The sequence below is a fragment of the Salvelinus alpinus genome, chromosome 9 (genome assembly GCF_045679555.1).
Source record: "Salvelinus alpinus chromosome 9, SLU_Salpinus.1, whole genome shotgun sequence".
Lineage (NCBI taxonomy): Eukaryota > Metazoa > Chordata > Actinopteri > Salmoniformes > Salmonidae > Salvelinus > Salvelinus alpinus.
In genome coordinates, this window is record NC_092094.1 from 13,472,726 (window position 1) to 13,491,970 (window position 19,245).

General features: G+C 40.8%; 1 protein-coding gene across 2 annotated transcripts in view; it reads right to left on the reverse strand.

The window, feature by feature from the left end:
* Positions 1-8,973: 8,973 nt before the first annotated feature.
* Positions 8,974-19,245, reverse strand: part of LOC139584344 (alpha-1,3-mannosyl-glycoprotein 4-beta-N-acetylglucosaminyltransferase C-like) — a 179,686-nt gene continuing 169,414 nt past the window's right edge. For both annotated transcript variants that reach the window (XM_071416059.1, XM_071416060.1), the window contains exons 4-6: positions 15,112-15,261; positions 14,056-14,203; positions 8,974-13,937 (exon numbers count right to left, since the gene is read on the reverse strand). In XM_071416059.1, coding sequence (XP_071272160.1) covers positions 12,781-13,937; positions 14,056-14,203; positions 15,112-15,240 — 1,434 coding nt within the window. In that variant the 5' untranslated portion in view covers positions 15,241-15,261 and the 3' untranslated portion in view covers positions 8,974-12,780. The remainder of the gene's footprint in view (positions 13,938-14,055; positions 14,204-15,111; positions 15,262-19,245) is intronic.

Below are 19,245 nucleotides of genomic sequence, written 5' to 3' on the forward strand. Positions count from 1 at the left end.
TAACAAAGGTTTTCTAATTATAATATAATTTAAAAAATAATGGCCCGTTTGCAGAATAAGGAGAACCACCACTACCCAGCAGAAATTAAACCTTGATATACATTTTGTTCTTTGGATAAAGCATATCTCTATGTCATAATACTGCTTTTTCTTATCCTAACCCTAACCACAACCTTAACCTGGTAAAACACTTTCAAAACCACCCTACAACCTCCCTCTGCATCACCGGTCTGGAGATGAAAGCCTCCTGGACCATATTCCAGAGAAGAGCAGCTGAATCCAGGTGGATAGCAAAACTTAAGACTTTGGCTCCTCTTCGTACGAATGGTAAAGAGTAGGATAAAGCATTGACAGTGGGAGTTAGTGAGGGCCTAATTAAGAGAGCAAGAAGAGCCACCGACACGAGGAGGAAGTTCAATAAAAAGCGATCTATTTATTTGCTCAATCTGGTTTTGTCTTTTTTATATTTAATTGTATTATATCAAGCACTTTAACATAACATTTATCTTTGTAGAACTTAATCCCTTCATCCCTTGGTGTGATTTCCAATTATGTCCTGACTTATTTAGTTATTTATCTATTAATTTATTGATCCAGTTTGCGTGTTTTAATATGATTTTATTATATAAAATTTGTTTTAAAATTAAACGTACCCCAAGCACTTTATCAACAATTGTCTTCGTCCTGTTGTTGAACTGTGATGGGTGACCCCTCGGAGCTCTCAGCCTTTCATGTTCTCTCACCCTCTCCAGACCGGTCTGATGTACCGTATAGAAACAGGGTAGAAAGTTGCAACAGGCCCATGCAACCCAAGGTTTGATACCAGCATAAACAGAAACCCTCTTAAACCTAACCCTAGCTTCATGTCCACATCCTGGTTCAACCCTAACCCTAGCTTCATGTCCACATCCTGGTTCAACCCGAACCCTAGCTTCATGTCCACATCCTGGTTCAACCCTAGCCCTAGCTTCATGTCCACATCCTGGTTCAACCCTAACCCTAGCTTCATGTCCACGTCCTGGTTCAACCCTAACCCTAGCTTCATGTCCACATCCTCGTTAAAACCTAACCCTAGCTTCATGTCCACATCCTGGTTCAACCCTAACCCCAAATTCATGTCCACTTCCCAGTTCAACCCTAACCCTAACTTCAACCACAACCGTACCCCTAACCCTAGCTTCATGTCCACACACCGATTCAACCCTAACCCTAGCTTCATGTCCACCTCCTGGTTCAAACCTAACCCTAGATTCATGTCTGCATAATAGTTCAACCCTAGCTTCATGTCCACACCCCGGTTCAACCCTAACCCTAGCTTAATGTCCACATCCAGGTCCTAACCACAACCTTAACAGAACCACAAAAAAGAACCTACAATTTTGAGTGAGAAACCAATGGGATGTTTCGTGAAAGAGATCTGGCACACAGTCAGGTCTTTAAAAAGCCAGAGCAGATCAGTTGAAGCGGCACATCAAACATTGTTTTGTAGTGTCATGTGCATCGGCAAGACTGAGTCAGTGAGACACCGTTTACACAATAATATCTCTCTCACACACATATACACACACACACACATCCACTACACCTTCCCTTGTGCCTCATGAAGACAGGAGGCGGTAATTGTCGAGAGGGGAGGGAGTATGTGTGTGTGTGTGTGTGTGTGTGTGTGTGTGTGTGTGTGTGTGTGTGTGTGTGTGTGTGTGTGTGTGTGTGTGTGTGTGTGTGTGTGTGTGTGTGTGTGTGTGTGTGTGTGTGTGTGTGTGTGTGTGTGTGTGTGTGTGTGTGTGTGTGTGTGTGTGTGTGTTTGAGGCAGCCGGTGCATCGGAACTTCAATTGGCTGATTTTGTCTCTTTGCAGACAATAATTAAAACAACTCTACCCCCCTTCCCCCTCCTCTCTCCACAGCGGCGCTGTGCCATTACTGCGTGTCCTTCAGCAGGGAGCATCCTGACCTGATAGTTTGGTCTTTGTTCTGATTGCACGCTGCAGTGAACCGGCGATCAGCTTTGCGGGTTTAGAGATGCACCCTGGGAGAGGAGCTATCTCCACGCAGCGTGCGGGGAACCCCAACATTAATCTTTAATTAAGGCCTATTCATTTCTGAGGGATGGCACTGCAGTCAATCTGTGAAGAGAGTGAAGAGCTAGATATGAGCAGTGGGTGAGGGTTTAGTGTGTGTGCTAATGTGTGTGGAATCCTGTGTGTGTGTGTGTGTGTGTGTGTGTGTGTGTGTGTGTGTGTGTGTGTGTGTGTGTGTGTGTGTGTGTGTGTGTGTGTGTGTGTGTGTGTGTGTGTGTGTGTGTGTGTGTGTGTGTGTGTGTGTGTGTGTGTGTGTGTGTGTGTGTGTGTGTGTATATAGTGAGTGGAGGGAGGGATAGCGAAGGCTGGGCAGAGCCATTACATCTACTGGTTGAGCTCATTCTGTCTCATCAAAGCCCAGGAACCATTGTTCTGTCAGGGAATTCACAGTTTTTTGTTGTTGTTGCTCTTTAGCTAATCAGGAGACTCTGATCTACTACCATCAGGAAGGGATACCTTGAATTGAGAAAGAGAGGGAGAGAGGAAGAGGGAGGGAGAGAGAGACAGGGGGAGAGGGAGAGAGAAAAAGGGAGAGAGGGAGAGAGGGAGAGGGCTTGAGAAAAAGGGAGAGAAAGAGGGAGAGAGAAAGAGGGAGAGAGGAGAGAGAGAGAGGGAGAGAGGGAAAGAGGGAAAGAGAGATACTGTATGTATAAAAGATGGGTCAGAGTATTTATCTCCAAGATAAATCAGCAAGATTTAGAGTGTTCCAAGAAAATATCCTTTGTTAGCCTACAGTATGATATTTGTTTCAATATGGTCCATAGGCAATAGATTGGTGGTTTCCTCAGGTTGTCATTGTTTCACTTTGTAAACATCATCATGGTATTTTTTTCAAACCTTGTGTTGTAGGTAATTGACTATGAGGATATTGGCTGAAAGCATGAAATACAGGCTTACATATTGTTTCAACCACAAAGTGGTTCTATGAGTTCCATTTTGTAGTGACAGCTGCTCCCTCTTGCTGATGTTCCTCTCAATGAAATTCCATAAAAAGGCCTCAAGACACAACTTGAACCTGTTTCACTTAGTATCAAATAAAAGATAAGTATTGAGGAAGAAAAAAGCAACTCAAACAAGAAGAAATGCATGGGGAGTAATTGTTTTAAAGAATTTGTCCTTTTCGAAGGTGAGGAACCATGTTGCATTGTGAAAATGGAGGTTGTCAGCGTCCCACATGGCACCCTATTCCCTATGTAGTGCACCTATTGGTCTCTGGTCAAAAGTAGTGCACAATAAGGAATAGCCCACCGTTTGGAATTGGAACGCAAACCAAGCCTTCTCCTTGCGGCAAGATTTGTGTGTCGGTAACAGTGAGAAACAGATGTGGAGTTTTGCACCTTTGTGAGGCATAGCAATTGGGAGCGATTAAGCCCTCTTGCTGTAGGGACACCCTCTGAGGTACCAACCAGCTCCAAGAAAGCCCCAAGCCCTGCTCTTTTAACTGCACTCTTCCTGAAGACCCGGGAATTGCCATGAGAGAGAAGAGACAGAGTAGAGAGAGAGAGAGTGAGAGAGAAGCTAAAGCTGTTACGAATCTCCATTTGATAGTTTGGGATGTAAATGAAAGATTCTGATGGTGATGAGTAAGATTCTGATGGTGATGAGTAAGATTCTGATGGTGATGAGTAAGATTCTGATGGTGATGAGTAACATTCTGATGGTGATGAGTAAGATTCTGATGGTGATTATAAGTAAGATTCTGATGGTGATGAGTAAGATTCTGATGGTGATGAGTAAGATTCTGATGGTGATGAGTAAGATTCTGATGGTGATGAGTAAGATTCTGATGGTGATGATGAGTAAGATTCTGATGGTGATGAGTAAGTTTCTGATGGTGATGAGTAACATTCTGATGGTAATGAGTAAGATTCTGATGGTGATGAGTAAGATTCTGATGGTGATGAGTAAGATTCTGATGGTGATGAGTAACATTCTGATGGTAATGAGTAAGATTCTGATGGTGATGAGTAAGATTCTGATGGTGATGAGTAAGATTCTGATGGTGATGAGTAAGATTCTGATGGTGATGATGAGTAAGATGCTGATGGTGATGAGTAAAATTCTGATGGTGATGAGTACGATTCTGATGGTGATGAGAAAGATTCTTATGGTGATGATACGTAAGATTCTGATGGTGATGAGTAAGATTCTGATGGTGATGAGTAAGATTCTGATGGTGATAAGTAAGATTCTGATGGTGATGATGAGTAAGATTCTGATGGTGATGAGTAAATTCTTATAGTGATTATAAGTAAGATTCTGATGGTGATGAGTAAGATTCTGATGGTGATGAGTAAGATTCTGATGGTGATGATGAGTAAGATTCTGATGGTGATGAGTAAGATTCTGATGGTGATGAGTAAGATTCTGATGGTGATGATGAGTAAGATTCTGATGGTGATGAGTAAGATTCTGATGGTGATGAGTAAGTTTCTGATGGTGATGAGTAACATTCTGATGGTAATGAGTAAGATGCTGATGGTGATGAGTAAGATTCTGATGGTGATGAGTAAGATTCTGATGGTGATGAGTAAGATTCTTATAGTGATGATGAGTAAGATTCTGATGGTGATGAGTAAGTTTCTGATGGTGATGAGTAAGATTCTGATGGTGATGAGTAAGATTCTGATGGTGATGAGTAAGATTCGGATGGTGATGAGTAAGATTTTGATGGTGATGAGTAAGATTCTTATAGTGATGATAAGTAAGATTCTGATGGTGATGAGTAAGATTCTGATGGTGATGAGAAAGATTCTGATGGTGATGATGAGTAAGATTCTGATGGTGATGAGTAAGATTCTTATAGTGATTATAAGTAAGATTCTGATGGTGATGAGTAAGATTCTGATGGTGATGAGTAAGATTCTGATGGTGATGAGTAAGATTCTGATGGTGATGAGTAAGATTCTGATGGTGATGATGAGTAAGATTCTGATGGTGATGAGTAAGATTCTGATGGTGATGAGTAAGATTCTGATGGTGATGAGTAAGATTCTGATGGTGATGAGTAAGATTCTGATGGTGATGAGTAAGATTCTGATGGTGATGAGTAAAATTCTGATGGTGATGAGTAAGATTCTGATGGTGATGATGAGTAAGATTCTGATGGTGATGAGTAAGATTCTGATGGTGATGAGTAAGATGCTGATGGTGATGAGTAAAATTCTGATGGTGATGAGTAAGATTCTGATCGTGATGAGTAAGATTCTTATGGTGATGATAAGTAAGATTCTGATGGTGATGAGTAAGATTCTGATGGTGATGAGTAACGTTCTGATGGTAATGAGTAAGATTCTGATGGTGATGAGATTCTGATGGTGATGAGTAAGGTTCTGATGGTGATGAGTAAGATTCTGATGTTGATGAGAAAGATTCTGATGGTGATGATAGTAAGATTCTTATGGTGATGATGAGTAAGATTCTGATGGTGATGAGTAAGATTCTGTTAATGATGAGTAAGATTCTGATGGTGAATAGTAAGATTCTTATGGTGATGATGAGTAAGATTTGGATCTTGATGAGTAAGATTCTGATGGTGATGAGAACGATTCTGATGGTAATGCGTAAGATTCTGATGGTGATGTGTAAGATTCTGACGGTGATGAGTAAGATTCTGATGGTGGCGATGAGTAAGATTCTGATGAGTAAGATTCTAATGGTGATGAGTAAGATTCTGATGATGTTGGGTAAGATTCTGATGGTGATGAGTAAGATTCTGATGATGATGAGTAAGATTCTGATGAGTATGATTCTGATGGCAATGAGTAAGATTCTGATGGTGATGTCATGAACCTATCCAACAGCTGTATGGTGTTGTTACTTTATTCAACTCAACTATCAAGACCTTGGCCTTTTTCCCTTCATTTTTATGAAAACCTACTAAATTGCTATCTGGCAAGGGAAGAATGCTGTTTTGACTAACCCAAATGACCATCCAGATATGGGTGTTGCCTGAACACTGCTTTACAATACCTTTCCATCTCATCCATCCCCTTTATGATCCCTGATTAGTGATTTGTCAGATACACTACAATAGAGGCTGCTCTGGTCTATGTTTACATGCCTGGTCCAATCCTGTGTCTCTCTGGTTGCAGACGCGGCTAGTCGCCAGGTTCCGGTCATCACCTCCTCAAAGCATGTGGTCGACGGAACGCTCCGAACACCCGGCTTGGGATCCTCCCACCACCAGCACACACAATCACAGTCTCCCGCCAGCTTATTGCAAGCCATTCATCACCCCCCCCCCCCCCGTCTGTTCTTCTCCCCGAGGCTTTTAAAGGCCCTTATTTACCCATTCATCTGTTCGAGGCTCTCCACTTTCCTTATTTTTGTCTCCTCCACATGTTTGCACGCATGCTCATAACAAGCCCCTTCTGGTTGACCTTCACCTTTACCATGCTACCTCAGGTTCATGTAACTCTTCACTGTTACATAAACCATGTTGTGTTGCTACCATGTTGTTGTCATGTGGTGTTTCTACCATGCCGTGTTGTCATGTGTTACTGTCATGCTATGTGGTTGTCTTAGGTCTCTCTCTGTAGTATTGTGGTGTCTCTTTTGTCGTGATGTGTGTTTTGTCCTATATTTTTATTTTTAATCCCAGCCCCCGTCCCCGCAGGAGGCCTTTTGCTAGGCCGTCTTTGTAAATAAGAATTTGTTCTTAACTGACTTGCCTAGTTAAATAAAATACAAATAATAATAAACTGTGTTACTGGTGCACAGACAAATACTGTACATGTGATGGTGCATCAGTACACAATATTCTCAAAATATACCACATACACCTGGATTCAAAACAATAAATGTTTTAATCTCGAAACGTGCTGCATCTTGGAAGTGAATCGAATGCTTTTTGGATTGGATTCATACACGGGCATCTCCACCACATACTGTACAGCACTGTAGGCCTATGTGAAGCGAATTAGCATCCACTGTGATGATCACAGAGGTGAGTTCAGTCAGGCTGCGGGAGCCAGGAGCGTAACTGATCAAAAGTCAAACGAGGAAATCCAAACAATTCATATTACCTGATGGTGCAGTGTTGCGCTTCTAGTTACACACTGCTGGCGGTACCATGGCAACCAGGAATGGATTTGGGTGGTGTCGACTGCAACTGCGTCTGGTGCACCACCTATTATGGGTTATTGCTTTGGACACGCCACTCTGGCAGCTCTCTAAAGTGTGCATTAGAAATGGTTGCCGAGATATGCTGGCTGCTGTGTAGACTCACCTCCCGTATGGTTCCAGTTCACTTTGAAGAGATGGGCAGGGTGGAACGAAGGTCTGAATCTAGTATCTGTGTCTGGAAGGGAAAGTTAAAGACCTGTAAAAGTATATTACCAACCAACAACCAGCCCAGTGTGAGGAGTCTAAAATCTCACTATACAGGAACTCAAATCTAAGTATAAGTACAGATAAACACAACATGTAAAGTATTGGTCCCATGTTTCATGAGCTGAAATGAAAGATCCCAGAAATGTTCCATACGCACAAAAAGCTTATTTCTCAAAAATGTTTGTTTACATCCCTGTTAGTGAGCATTTGTCCTTTGCCAAGATAATCCATCCACTTGACAGGTTTGACATAAGAAGCTGATTAAACAGCATGATCATTACACAGGTGCGCCTTGTGCTGGGGACAATAAAGGCCACTCTAAAATGTGCCGTTTTGTCACACAACACAATGCCACAGATGTCTCAAGTTTTGGCATGCTGACTGCAGGAATATCCACCAGAGCTGTTGCCAGAGAATTGAATGTTGATATCTCTACCATAAGTCACCTCCACCATCATTTTAGAGAATTTGGGTGGTTTGCGTTGTGTGGGCGAGTGGTTTGCTGATGTCAACGTTGTGAAAAGAGTGCCCTGTGATGGTGGTGTGGTTATGGGCAGGTATAAGCTACGGATAACAAACACAATTGAATTTTATCGATGGCAATTTGAATGCACAGAGATACCGTGACGAGATCCTGAGGCTCATTGTCGTGCTATTCATCCGCTGTTATCACCTCATGTTTCAGCATGATAATGCACAGCCCCATGTCGCAAGGATCTGTACACAATTCCTGGAAGCTGAAAATGTCCCAGTTCTTCCATGGCCTGCATACTCAGACAGGTCACCCATTGAGCATGTTTGGGATGCTCTGGATCAATGAGTAAGACAGCGTGTTCCAGTATCCAGCAACTTCGCACAGCCATTGAAGAGGAGTGGGAAAACATTCCACAGGCCACAATCAACAGCCTGACTAATGCGAAGTAGATGTGTCGTGATGCATTAGGCAAATTGTGGTCACACCAAATACTGACTGGTTTTCTGACCAATTTTTTTTAAGGTATCTGTGACCAGATGCATATCTGTATTCCCAGTCGTGAAATCCATAGATTCGGGCCTGATAGTAAAATTTTTTCAAATGATTGATTTCCTTATATGAGCGATAACTCAGTAAAATCTTTGAAATTGTTGCATGTTGGGTTTATATTTTTGTTCAGTATATATTCACGTATATACACATTTCTATATTTCAAATATTGGCCATAACTGACAGTGCTTTGAGTCCACAGTGCTCAGCCCACTTTCAGAACCATCCTATACTTGATGTCTGTTGTCTATGACAGCTGTCTTAAATATGGTAAAGTAATGCACGTCCTGTCCTCTGTAAGCCAAACAAAGAGCATCGTGATGAAGCACTGTTATAAACAGTTCCACCCCAAAAGGCAGTAAGACCCTAGCACTACACAGACATTAGGTATGCAGTAAAAAGGCTACAGTAAAAAGGCAGAAAGCACATGAATGTTGAAATGAATAATGTATGTATTTTGCTCTTGGCTACTGCAAGATCTGAGTCAAACACGTTGCCTTCCTGCGTTTGCTGGAAGTTTCAAGGAACAGCAAATGTCACACCAGTTTTTTTTATTTGCACTGTGACGAGGGTAGCCAAATTGCAGGATCTACATTTATTGGTAAACATTTCTATATCAAAACATACTGTAACATGTTCAGGCAAAGACATTATAATAACACATACTGTATTGACTCAAGGCTAACTTGTTCTCAATAGCTCTTTCTCTCTCCTTTAACCATTGAATACCATATTCATGCCCCACTGAATGTACTGCTGCAGACGATGATGTCATTCATCATTTTGTTCTGTGCAATTTCTCACACAGCGTTTTCCCCCCTTATGATATCAATGAAAGTAGTGGTAGACTTATGATATCAATGAATGTAGTGCTAGACTTATGATATCAATGAAAGTAGTGGTAGACTTTTGCAAAGTCAATGTACTTCCCCCAAGGTTATTGGCATTCATTTTGTTTAATCTAAATTGATTTTAAATACAATATATACAATAAAACATTTGAAATGATACATGTAAAAAAATATATGTCATTTTACAACAATATACATACAGTACTGTTTGACGAACAATGTCGGAAAATACAACACGAAAACGACATCTCTACACATTCTCTCCACTGAACAATATAGCACAAGTGAGATTTAACCTGTTGTATGTAAGTAAGGTAGTATTGGTAAGCATCTAGTCACAAACCAAGTACATTTTCAGTCAATTTCCACTGCAGATGCTGGACAACAAGTTATAGATCCTGGAATATAAAAGGATTCAATTACTCACTTAACACTTGGTGTTGTTCAGATGCATGCACCTTTGTACACTCACAATTGGAAGACAGCAAAACTTCCCAACAACCCAGAATTTCCATTTATACACTGCTTTCTCTTGTTATTCGTGAGTTATGGGAACAGTGACAGAAGGCTCCTGGGTAGCATGGCTACTGATCTGTTGGAAATTATTATAAAAAAAACACCCTGGAATTATCTAATGGGGTGCATTTGCTACCACATAATGTATACGTTGAGCTCACTAAAAAGTATTAGGAGATATTGCTGTTTGAAGTCAAGTCGCCAAAGGCGGAACAACTGTACGCATCAGTTTGCTGACACTGAGCTGAACAGAATTTATTCATATTTCTATGTTTCCCCGCCAAGATGTAAATGCTAGTTTTGACTTCAGTCTTTCTTCAGCTATGACAGCAATTTCCCCTCAAGTAATATCCATGTACAACAACCTCCCAGGATCAAATAAAGGAATCTTGGAATCACTCTATCCCAGGAATATCCCTAGGGATTCCAGGAAAACCAGGGATCCTACTGTGACATGTGTCCATGGCTTAAGCTGTATCATTACAGGTAGTACACTGACCTGATTCGTTGGCACTGCTGTGTACATCAGCACATATATTTCATTGCATTCTGTAATAATGTTCTTACACATTTCAATAAAGTCCACAACATTTGAATGAAAGGACCACACTGGGCCTTTTAATAATTGTTTGCAGTAAGACATTATGTTCTAAACGGCAGAGAACTTGAAGTGAAACTATATCATTTTGTAGAATGGGCTTAAGAAGAAGTAACATATATTTTGATGACCTGTACAAAAGATGACGGGGCAGCAGGTAGCCTAGTTGTTAAGAGCATTGGGCCAGTAACCGAAAGATTGCTGGTTTGAATCCCAGAGCCCTTGAGCAAGGCACTTAAGCCTAATTGCTCCTGTAAGTTGCCCTGGATAAGAGCATCTACTAAAAGGTTTGTTTGTACAGAGCACTACAATTTAATTATGACCATAGCAATTGTATTGAAAGGAGGAGCTATAAACAGTGAATCGTTACCTTATTTACTGACTTTTTAATATGCACAAAATGAAGTCATAAGAGGTTGGGGGCTCATGTAATCAAATGTTTGATAAGAAGGAAAAGGTTGTTATTCAAGGTGATTTGGAACACAGAAGCTTATAATGAATAGATCAGAGCCATGGATAAAGAGAAACCCTTGATCTGTGTCTGAACAAGACCAAATGGGAGAACAACATGGAACAGGCCATGCACCCTTATAATCTCCACCTGGCATAGCCATAAGAGGACAGGCCACCCCTCAGAGCCTGGTCCCTCTCTATGTTTCTCACTAGGTTCCTTTGTAGGGAGTTTTCCCTAGCCACTGTGCTTCTACATCTGCATTGCTTGCTCTTTGGGGTTTTAAGCTGGGTTTCTGTATAAGCAACTGCTGATGTAAAATGGGCTTTAGAAATGGATGTGAGTGATTGAAACAGCAGGTATACCATAACAAGGCATTTTGTGTGAAAAGAAAAACTGCTGTAGGTTTTGAACCATTCCTCCACCTCCACCTTTAGTATTTCAACAGAATATTGGTATCATGTATGCAAACATTTATCATTTTATTGCATTGCAAAGATTTGTTGAAAGTGATGATGCTCTTGATTATGGAAAGATATTTGTCACAAAGCTACACTTGCTAACAGAACAACATTGTATGAAAAGGGAGAGGACAAGGTGATTCTTCAAAATCGTTTCTGAATTGTTATGACAGTAGTCCTTATCTCATTTTGAGAATTTACTTTATATGTATTTTTTTCAAAATTACAGGGTATGTTTTATTAATTGTATATTACTGAACATTTTACAGACGGTGGCTTTAAGTTCTGGACAGAGGTATTATGATAAAGTAGCTGGGGATATAATTGTATGTACTATACCAAAACACAGTACATAATATACCATCGCCCATGGGTACCACAGAGAGTAAAATGTATTTGTTTCTATATTACAGAAACATTCTAAGAGAAGATACATTAGTGGCTGAGAGCACAACATAGGGGAAAGAGAGAAAATGTACTGGAGAGCCTAGCTCCAGGGGGGAGTTGTTGTTTGCTGGTGTAAAGCAGAGAAAGAGTGCCAAAAACAGACCAATTTACTGGGGTAAAATTGTGCTGTGGTGGAAAAAAGGGAAAGATCAGGTCCACCCCATTTTTCACAATCCGATCTGAGCTGTTAGAGAAGATGGGTGAAAACAAACATTGTTCTCCCGTCAGTGGCTCTGATGGAACATACAGTGCCAGGGAAATAGCACAGCTCGCTCCAACACTTCAACACCACACCAGCCTAGATAGGAGGGATTGAAGCAGCACTGACAAAAGTAAAGCCCTGACACAATGGATATTTGTGGAAATATTTACCATCATAATGCTTATAGGGTAACATGTAAAGGATAACTTCGGGAAGAGGTGAATGGAGCTACAGTACTTACTGATAGCAAGAACATTTGGTGCAATGCTATGTTCCTGGGGCAAAAATTGTCTGCAGGGGTGTTATTTATTAAGCAACACTGTTCAAGACCAGAGGACCTAGAGGCTGCTTTCGATGTGGAAAGAAACTGAGAAAAATATACAGAAAAATAAATAACATCATGAGTGAAATAACCAACAGACCATTCCTATATACTCACACCCATAAAAGAGGTCACACCCATAAAAACGGGTCACACCCATAAAAACGGGTCACACCCATAAAAACGGGTCACACCCATAAAAACGGGTCACACCCATAAAAGAGGTCAGTCAGACAATCCTTAAAAACATGGATTGTGATGATTTCCATAACTGTATAACTCGATAAAGGTACCTTCAAATATAAAAAAATCTAGATCAAAATATGAATGAATACATACAGTATACTATAAAATGAAATACATAAATGTGAAAATAAATTATAAAATAAATGCAAAAATGTATAAATGAATATATAAATAAGTACATAAATAAATACACTGTCAAATGAATTACTAAACCAACTGTTGTCTAAACCAACTGTTTTTGTATTGTCCTCATTGATTGGGAGGTTGTGTAGTCCACAAGCTTATACTCCTAATGATCAGCCATTCTTTCTGACTGGCAGTCACCACAATACGAACACACTCAATGTCAAAGGCAATCTTGTGGTCCACGTCTTGAACCTCAATGTTGCCATATTTAAAGTCCCCTAACGTGATGTAGGAAGAACACTGCCTTCCCCTCTTTGTCCCCACCAGCTTCTCTCCTACTTCCAGAGCTCCATGGTGCAGGATATCGTTCTGACGATCGTCCGTTCCTGTCACGATTTTGATTTTGCTTATTTTAGTTGATTTGTTAAAGACTATAACAAAGAAATCTCCGGTAGAAGGGGGTTTCCCCCAAAAGTATTCATCCACACTGCTATAAGCCTTGGTGGCGTCATAGTTTTCAAATACATGAATGTTTGTGTATAAGCTAGCAGGAGGGTTGTCAGGGATATCAATTGAGTCTTCTTCAAAGTCATCATCCTTCAACTTGTTCTCTGCCCCTTTATATGAGGAGTAGTAGCCCATGTGCTGGAACAAGGAGGGCTTGAAGCGGATCACGTCTTTCTGGGCAAGCAGGTCCCGGAAGTGAATGAGGAGCCAGTCACAGGGCATCTCCTGGTAGAACATGAGCAGGAAGTGGGCCAGGCGTGGCAGGTCTCTTGAGTGGTAGAGCTTCCCTATGTAGCCAAGCTTGGAGAACTCCAGCATCACCCAGTAGGAGCCTTCCCTGGAGGTGACCACCTTCTTCAGGGATGTCAGAAAGTTCCGTGAGCAGCGCACATCATCCTCCAGCATCATGTAGAAATCAGAGAGGTTGGTGCAGAAGTTGAGGAGAAAGGCGTAGTCGACGTTCTGCTTGGAGCGGAATCGTACCCTGTCCTCTGGGTCGTTGTAGTTCCTTTTCAGCCCATCCAGTGATGGATAGTACTCCTCAGGGGCATGGATCACAAGGAGATGCCCAGCGATGATGTGGTGGGCAAACTTCCTGGAGATGTCCTGCACCAGGTTTTCACACCAGGCCAGGTCAAAGTCTGCCAGGTGGACCACCACCACAATCTCTTTCAGCTCCTCATAACTGGACTGGTCAAAAATTGATTTGATCGTCTCCATGAGGTAATTCCCTCTTTTTCTTTTCACGGATGACAATCCAATTGTAAGATATTCTGTAAACAGAAAAGTCTATATTATTAAAGAGTACATTGAAAATATAATTTGTGGAATAACAAAGATGAAGGTGACCAAGGTAAAACAACATGTAATGACAGTCAAAGATACAGTTACTCTTTCGGGGCAGTGGGTTCCCAGCGAGGTAACGATATGTGACGTTTATGGTTCCCGAGAAATTAGTGAGGTCTCTGAAGGTGTGAACATATCTCTCAGAGTTTGAAGGATGAATTGATGTCTCTCTCAGCGGTCTTTTATCCTCCTCCTGCAACACACAACAAAGACAACAGATCAGATGAGACGACTTCACATAGTGAATGCCAAACAAACCAATGTCTCATCTCATCTAAGCTACAGACAAACACACACAGCAAAGTCAACTAATTTCCTTGACATGTCTCACATTTGTCTGTAATTAATACAGAGGTAGAAATAACACACTTTGGTTTTAAACTCCTCAAGAATATCCTGTATAAAAAGAAAAATAAGGGTTAGCCAACCGATAAGAAATGTGGATGCATCATACTGATTTCAAAGATTTCTAAAACCATTGAGCCATTTTTTATTGCCATGGAAATGGACTTTGTGAGAGCACAATATCATTGAAGATATGCAAAACTCCTCAATAATTTAAATAACAAATACAGATAATGTGTTATGATTACCAAGATTTGATGGCATCATGAATAAAAAATAAATCATCGGCTTTGTGTCCACATCATGAAAATTTAAATATGTTTCCTTTTGAAAACAAGTAATTATAAAAGGGACAACATGGTTAAATACTAAAGTGAACTTGTGGGTGAAAATGGTGTTGTTTGATTAAGGAGAGGAGAGAGGTCGAAGAGGGTAGTACACCCCAAAATCTAATTCTGTCAGATGTTTTAATACCCCAAAAACGGATCTAGTTTGGAATCCATATTCTATGCCATCTGCTGTGAGGATCCTACATCAGCGGGAATCTGCAGGCCTCAATCCCAAAACAATGGAATAGGGAGGCACCCCCTAAATAGTAGTAATTATATTGTGGCTATTATGTTTTTTAAAACTTTATTTGGGATCGGAGCCTGCAGGTAGTCTGAGCCTGCCTTTAAACTTTAAACATCTGACCTTTAAAAAATTGTGTGAACTTGCCCTTTATGACTCAAGTGAAAAATATAGAAGAAGACTCACCAGGACGTATCCATCCTCCATGTACAGGTTGAGGAAGAGTAGACAGGTGATCAGGACCCCCAGGAATGGAATGGTGGAGCGTTTACGGAAGCACCTCATCTTGTCCAGGGACTTCCACACCAGCCTCATGATGGAGCCACTCACTGGGATCTGCAGGGAAACACAGGGGGAACGGCACATTAGCAAGCCGTGTAGAAAAACGTTGAAATGGAACATATAGTTCATGAGACTGGGTTGGCCATCAGATGAAGTTGGTTATAAATAATTTCCTGTTCTTTCAAGCATCAAATTGTTGTACTGAAATCACGTTAGTACAACTCTTCCTGGACATAGTGCATAGTGGGAAAAAACTATTTTCAAAATAACATGGCACTGGCAAACAACTGACATATAAATATTCTAGTGGAATACAACTAGTACCACCAGAAATTGATCAAAGAATACGAAGAGTGACATGTAAATAAATCTTGTTTTTTTTCTAGAACGCAATTAGGCGTCAGCAAGCTCTTTTGTGACACTGCTACAAAGCCCCAGAGATGCCTAATGGAATACAAACTAGCTGTAAGCTTGGTTCAATGACCACACACATATCGATCACGAACACCGGGAGCCTGGATCACATGGGAATAGGGCTGGTCAATACATTTCTGTTCGGGGTCTAAAACTGACGCTAACATCCTGTCTCTTTGAAGGCTATTTATTCAATCATAACTGGTATTGGTTGTGCGTAATTAGACACTGTTGATGCTTTTGCAATTTTGCATAATTATGGCTTACAGAGTTGAAAACATTTTAACAGACAACTCTCCTTTAATTTCTACATTGGTATATCTCCATGTCCTCTAGTAGCCAACTGGTAAGGTATACAGTATAAAAAGGTATTGAACAAATCATTGAAAAATAATAGGTATTGATGGAACATTTGTTCTAGTCATTATGATGGTAGCCTAAAGAAACACCTGCCTACAGTAAATGCATCAATTAGTGGCCAAGAGTTCTAATAATAGAAATAATATAATCTTGAGCCAAACAAGTAGCTCTCATCATCTACACTGACAGCTTGTGACTTCCAAATCTCTCTCTCTCAAATAGTAGCCTACACTGCCACACAGGCATTACATTTCCAAACTCAGTCAGTGCAATTTACTGCAGGGCTGGCCGACCCTGGTTGTTGAAGAGACCACAAAGTGGCAGGTTTTAGCTGATGTGGTCTAGAGTGAGATCAGGCCGGATAATTACAGATGTAGGATCTTAATTTGACCTATATTGTCACAGCTAAATAATCCTGCAACAAGAGGATTTGAACGTTTAGTCCATAATGTTAGGCTATTAGCTAGCTAAAAGTAGTCTAGAGGAAAATTTCATACTGTTAATATAACTGTGTGTTAGTGTTGGTTTTCAGTGAATCTATGTAAATCACAAAGGTCATCTGCATTTTCTGTGGTGCAGGGACATTCTCACCAACAAAAAGAGTGATCACGTTAAGATCCTACATATGTATGTCCTTCCAAAGGTACCTCTGTAGTGTGGTTGACTAACATCAGACAAAAAGCTGCAGTGGTGACTTCATTCCACAGCAGCAGCACAGTGGACTCAACACCACCACCTGATAAAATAGTTCCTGGGTCACCTCTGTCACCTCTTCCTGTCAAAAGCCAACAGCCACAGCAAAATGTGGCACTGGCAACCTTTTTCAGTCGCTTTTTTAAACTACATTACGGGAAAATAAGCAAATGACAACAGGGGAGAGGTTGGAAGAAAGAAACGCATCTTGAAATAAACAAAATAAATGTTAGTTGGGCCACTGCAGACGAAATAGTTAGTGTTAGTTGGGCCACTGCAGACGAAATACTACAATTACACAACTGGACAATTTTAGAATTTTCTGCTTCATGCTGGGTGGGTGGTATTCTGTCTCTCACACATGAGTGCTGGATTTGGTGTCCTGATAATGCAGGTTGGATTAGCACTTTGTACTGGCTGCTTGCCTGCATCCTGAATGGCACCCTATTCGAGTACTAGTCAAAAGTAGGACCATGGTCAAAAAGTAGTGCTCTTAAAAGGGAATAGGGTGACATTTGGGACGCATACCTTGTTTCAATAATTCAGTCTATCTGGGCTCGGGCGTGATAGAGGAAGCTGTGGCCTAAACCTGCCAAAGGCACAGCTGCAGGTACCTACTTCACTCTCTACACTCTTATTGCACACTCAAAGAGCTGCTGTGGCAAGGATGTGCCCGAAATCTGCACTGCTTTCCCCAAAAGGAAAGGCTTTTGATATGCAATATGCATATCCTGTACCAAAATCAAATCAGGTTTTTTGAGGGGATGTGTCTATAAGTGTACCGGACTGTCTCTAAAATATGAATGTGTGTGCACGAGCGAGTGCATGCGTGCATGTGTTGACTATCATGAGTCCAGAGGAGCTTAGTCTGTGGTTTGCAGAGAAAGGGGTAAGTGTATTTTAATGGGCTGTCATAATGGCAATCAATCACTCCCTCAGCCATCCGATCTCCCTGCTGTAACATTGCAGCAGGATAGTGATAAAGAGCCATTATACTTTGAACTGAACCAAAGAAACCGCACCACTGCCACTCATTGATAGAATACTACTTATGATATGATAACAGTACACAACACGCTGTAGTAGTCTCTCACATCAGTTGGAAATGGTTTGATAGCTATCTATGAAAGACTGCTACCTGTCACTTACAGTCTGTAAGGGAAATGGATCTGAAGAGTGAGGAAAGTAGTTAAAGGGTGTTGAGTTGAGCACTGTAAGTACAAAACTCAAGTCAAATTCCACCATTTCCACTAATGCCTCTCAAGGCTCGACTCCTCTGTAGCTCACCCCACTGAAATAAAATTATATTATATTGAATATTATATTGAATATTATATATTCAAGATACCACCCCAGAGAATGGTTACACTGTCAAAGCAAAAGTGAAATATCTCTGAAACCTGCATTTGACAAGCTCTGGCAATAAAATAATCAAGAATACCAAGCTTTTCAATGTGTTTGTGTACAGTATTATCTACATAATGAATTCATTCCTTTAGCAGGCTACTGGCAGCAGGGCACTGAGGAAGACGGAATAATGAAGTGAAGATTTTGTAGTAAAGAGTTCTCCTCTGGGAGTGTGAGGTGGGAACAACCTTGGAGTCTCAATGTGATATTCAGACGTCAAAATAAACCCTTAACAAACACTTTCTTTTGAGTCTAAGTCACTTTAAACTCCGCAATTTAGTGACACTTAAAAAAATAAAAAAATAGGCGAGCCTCGTGTAATGGGAAAACCCGGATGGAAAACACATTGTGAATGAGAAAAGGGAAAAAGATTAATAAAATGGGCAGCAGAAAGCAATTCTCCCACATTTGATGTTGTTATCTGTTTGACATTATTTCCCCTGGGTATCCTGCACCTCACAGATATACAGCTCTGCACAAATAATCAATTAAGCCTGCAGATTTGCAGGGGTTCAGCAGTTGCTTTGTGTCAGGCCTTCAGCCACTTTCAATGGATTTTCTTTCTCCCACAAAAGAGGGAAATACCGGAGGCTGGTGTTGATAACAAAATTGTAGCAAAGCGCGGAATAATAAATCCCTTCATTATGATTTTTTTTTTTTTTAGCAAAGAATTCAAATTGGCCAAACAGTTGACCAATTACCACATTCTTATGGAATTTGTCACACAAAGAGAATCTATCATCTACAAAGACTTAAAGGACTGTGTCAGATATCGACCTCTTTTTTGAAAGATGCTGAATTATCAACATAGGCAGCACACCGAAGGGGATTACTATTGGTGCACTATCACTCTTTGGAGCAATAAATTAAAAAGTTGAAAGCAATTTCATCATGCAATCCATAGATATTACCATACACCCCAACAAGGCTACAACTATCAAGGCTGGAACATTGTCAATCATGTTCCCCAACCTGAGAAGATACAGCTCCTCTTCCATCTTGTATTCCACTAACTCCTATTCTAACTTCTACTGAAACTACAGGACACACCCGCATTGATTCTGCGCCCCTCTTGTTTGCTGCTCAGTCTGTCGGCACCGTGACTGTGTGCTCACTTAGCTGCCAACACCTTATCAGATCTGATCATCTTCATTGGGTCCAGAC